At 40.1% G+C, this 3,903-nt stretch overlaps 1 protein-coding gene across 1 annotated transcript in view; it reads left to right on the forward strand.

The window, feature by feature from the left end:
* Nucleotides 1-3,327, forward strand: part of LOC105163370 (protein LONGIFOLIA 1) — a gene marked incomplete in the record, with an annotated part of 4,545 nt that extends 1,218 nt beyond the window's left edge. Inside the window, 3 exon segments of the mRNA XM_020694171.1 lie at nt 34-836; nt 936-1,128; nt 2,440-3,327. Of these exon segments, the coding sequence (XP_020549830.1) occupies nt 34-836; nt 936-1,128; nt 2,440-3,026 (1,583 nt within the window).

Consider the following 3,903-nt stretch of genomic DNA (forward strand, 5'->3'; position numbering starts at 1 on the left):
CAAGCAACTATTTACGGAAGAGTGTAAACAGGCCTGAACCGCCGAAAGGCTTGAACAGAGGCAGCTTTAATTCTTCATCGCCACGGAAAGCTTCCCAGCACCGCAAAAGTTTCTTCGATTCCGGAGACTTTTTTCCGGAGCCAAAACAGAGTGTATCAATCTACGGGGAGATAGAGAGCAGACTGAAAATGAGAGGAATCGAGGAGTCGTCCAAAGATTTAGACACCTTGAAACAAATCCTCGAAGCTTTACAGCTTAAGGGACTCCTCCATTCCAGAAAACCGCAAAATCAGGTAAGCCACCGGAATATTGTCTATGACGAGTCGCCAATCGTCGTAATGAAGCCTTCGACGCCATACAACCGGAGGATGGGAAATGATTATTCTCCATCAAATAGTAGAAATCAAGGTCGCGGCATACGCTGTAGCTACAGTTACACTGGAGAAAATTCACCATCAGTGAGTCCCCGGCGTGATAGGAGTGTACAGAGTCCGACTCGGACTGGTCGAAGCCCAAGTCCGACGAAGACGAGCCGGTGTGAAGGCAATGCAGTTGGGAGGCGGTCAAACTCACTGGTGAAGCCCAAACCATTGAGCGTTGAAACCCAGCGGAGAACAAACGAGTCAACGGTGAACCGGAGAGTTTCTCCGGTTCACTCACCGAAGCTTAGCTCAAGAAGAACTGGACCTGATTCGACGGTCAATAATCGTTCGCCTAGGAGCAAGAAAACAACGGCAGAGATTCAGCAGAAAGAGAAGCTCACCACAGTTGTTGCCGCAGAGGACGAATCCTCTTCCGTTTCAGGAAGCAGTATCACTACATCCACTGATACAGACGTAATGCACGAATCCTCGGCGTTTAATTAACTCATCTTTAATTGATTTTGATTATCACTTAATTAATTACTTCTATTAACGTGGTGAATGCAAATTCAGAGGTGGAAGACTGAGGAATACAAAGAGGGGAGGAATTTGCTGGAGAGATGTGATAAGCTGCTTCACAGCATAGCAGAGATGACTGCCGCTGATATGCAACCGAGCCCTGTGTCCGTTCTTGATTCGTCCTTCTACAAGGACGAGTCATCAACCCCTTCACCTGTTACCACGAGACGTAATATTGATTGCAAAGGTACAATTTAATTCGGGTTGGATTCAATTAACAACATCATTAGTTATTTGTTTATGTCCTTAACAAATTCCATGGCTATTTATAGTAATAAAAGCCGATATGATTTGTTGCTGGATTAATCAAGAATTATGTGAGGTGGTTCTATTTTAACCTAGGCCAACCTAGATTTAACGAATAAAATGGGGGGTGAAGTTTGATTGGAGGAGAAGTGGGGACTAATGAGGACACGGGTTTAGGTTAATGTAGGGGTTGGGAACGTAGGTAGGAAAATATTGCACTCTGATGAAATTGTAGGATTCGTCACGTGGGATGGACCGTGCGTCCAGATGAGTAATCGCCCTCGTCGCTGTTGTCTTCTACCACGATGATGTTAACCTTCACAGGTCAAACTCATTGATGGATCTGGTGTTGGAAGTGTAATCACTTGTGAGCTGTTAGCTTAGTATGGACTACGATCGATATCTAATCTTCTTTGAGTAATAATCGAGAATTTCTTATAACTGCCATGGGAAGAATCATAGCCTGAACTGGATTTGCTTGAACGCAAAAATGATCATGGACGATTGAATTGCACTTGGTTATGTTATTGGTTCACAAGATAAGGAGAGCCCAGTGATTTCTTTAGGTTCAGTCTAATTGATAGGATTAAGCATCGTCACGATGTGGTACTCATGTGGTAGAATCATGAATATTTGATCGAATAAAGACTGTGTTCACTCAACTAATTCTCCCTTTTCGTCTTAATATCATTGAATTGGGTAAGAACAAGATACTATGAAATTTGCAGTTACAACTATAGTGCTACCCCTAGCTACTTCGTTCCATTTGCTGCCTAAACTATAGAGGCTTGGTGTCTTTGAACTGGCCTGTTGGGGATTGATCAGATACATTTTCTGGTACAAACCTGTTTAATAACTGGTCCGAGAGTCGACAGTGTTATGTGGATGTGCAACCAAATCTGATCCGAAAAAATAGTGAATGGACCCTGGTGACCACAAATACCTTTCCCTGTGGTCCTTGCTGAGGCTGTCTACTTATTTTCTACAAGAACCTCATTATAAGAACGCAGTGAGGGGTTCGGTTTGGATTTTGCGAAGACATTTCCTGATTATGAAAATGATAGTAGAATACTCTTTTGCTTTATGAAACTGCAAAATCCCAATACTTCCACTTGCTGGTATTTTGATTACCCGCAGAGCATGTGAAATGATGATCTCTGTTCAGAAAATGCTTTTTTGTTAGAGGTTCTTTGTTTTTACATCCAAGTAAAGGTTCTGATATTATTTATCTCGATATTGAATGATATAACAGATCAATCTAGTGAATTGGAAGACGAGATATGGAGCCCGGTGACTTCCCCAGTTGGGTCGAGGAGTGAAGAAATATCAAACGACTCTGATTTCGTCTACATCGCAGATGTCCTGAGAGCATCTCGTTATCTTCCGGATGCCTCCAACGTCTTTCTGCTGCTTGAGAAGCAACAGTGTCTCGAGGGAAAGGACACATCCAAAGCGTCCAGGGTGCAAAGGAAACTGATTTTCGACACCATTGATGAAATTCTCGACAGGAACAGGCATTTGCCTCCATGGAAGGTCGTCTATTGCAACATTACAAAGCCGTCCCTAGATAAGGTGTGGTCAGAATTTCAAAGAATCAGAGAGCCCGAAACGGGTGATGATCTGTTTGAGACCATTTGTGGTGTTCTGAAGAAGGACCTAGACAGGGATGCAGCCACCGGGTGGGGAGACTGCCCGGTGGAGATGTCGGAGGTGATTTTGGACATGGAACGGCTGATATTCAAGGATCTAATCAGCGAGACAATTCGGGACCTGGCCGCTCTGGCATCAAGAAACACATTATCATCATGTGTGATGCCTAGGAGGAAGTTGGTTTTCTGAAAAACTTTAATTGGATGGTAATTCACATACTTGTTTTTCTTAGTTAATGCTGATTATTGGGGAACATGACTAACGGCTACTTTTATTAACGTCTGCAAGCTGTAAAAAGAAGAAAAAGCAAGAAATGTAGAAGCTTTTCTTTGTGAGATGTTGCTGCCGGGGATCATATTCATGGGCTGTCATGTGATTCAACTTTGGGTATATTAGTAAACAACTTTATTTCACCAGTGAAAAAGGTGAAAAGGACTTGGAACCTTTTTAGGCCTAAAATGGTTGGATTTAGCTTAGTGGTTTGATCTTATGATTGGGAATGAGTGAGATGTTTAGCTCTGAAAATGATGATGAGGTGGCCTGCTTTTAGGCATGCTTCTCTTCTTCATCATCAACTGCACTCTCCTCTCATCCAAACCTCCGCTTCTCTAACTCCAACCTTCAGATTTCTACATTTTCTTTCCGGTTAAGTTATAACTGCTCCCGCAGAATTTCTCATAATTATAAATATTTTTTTATTATTAAAAAATTACAAATATATTTTTTAAAATTAATAATCGTCTGTCTGACAAATATCTTTTTATGCCAATTCATTGTTAGACGAATGTTAATTTCAAAAAATATTTTTTATCTTTTAATAACAAGAATAGATGTTTGTAATTATAACTAATGGCTTAAATTTTTATAAAATGACCTTTATACTTTTATTTAATATATATTATTTTTTATTTTAATAATCGTTTATTCTGTATTGGTTGTACCAATACCGTCAAATTTAATTAATTAATCTTAATTGTTGGATCATAAATTCAAAAAAAAAATTAAGAATTTATATTTTTCTAATTTTAAATATATATTATAAAAAAATAAAATAAAATTAACCCCC

The sequence above is a fragment of the Sesamum indicum genome, linkage group LG6 (assembly GCF_000512975.1).
Source record: "Sesamum indicum cultivar Zhongzhi No. 13 linkage group LG6, S_indicum_v1.0, whole genome shotgun sequence".
Classification (NCBI taxonomy): Eukaryota; Viridiplantae; Streptophyta; class Magnoliopsida; order Lamiales; family Pedaliaceae; genus Sesamum; species Sesamum indicum.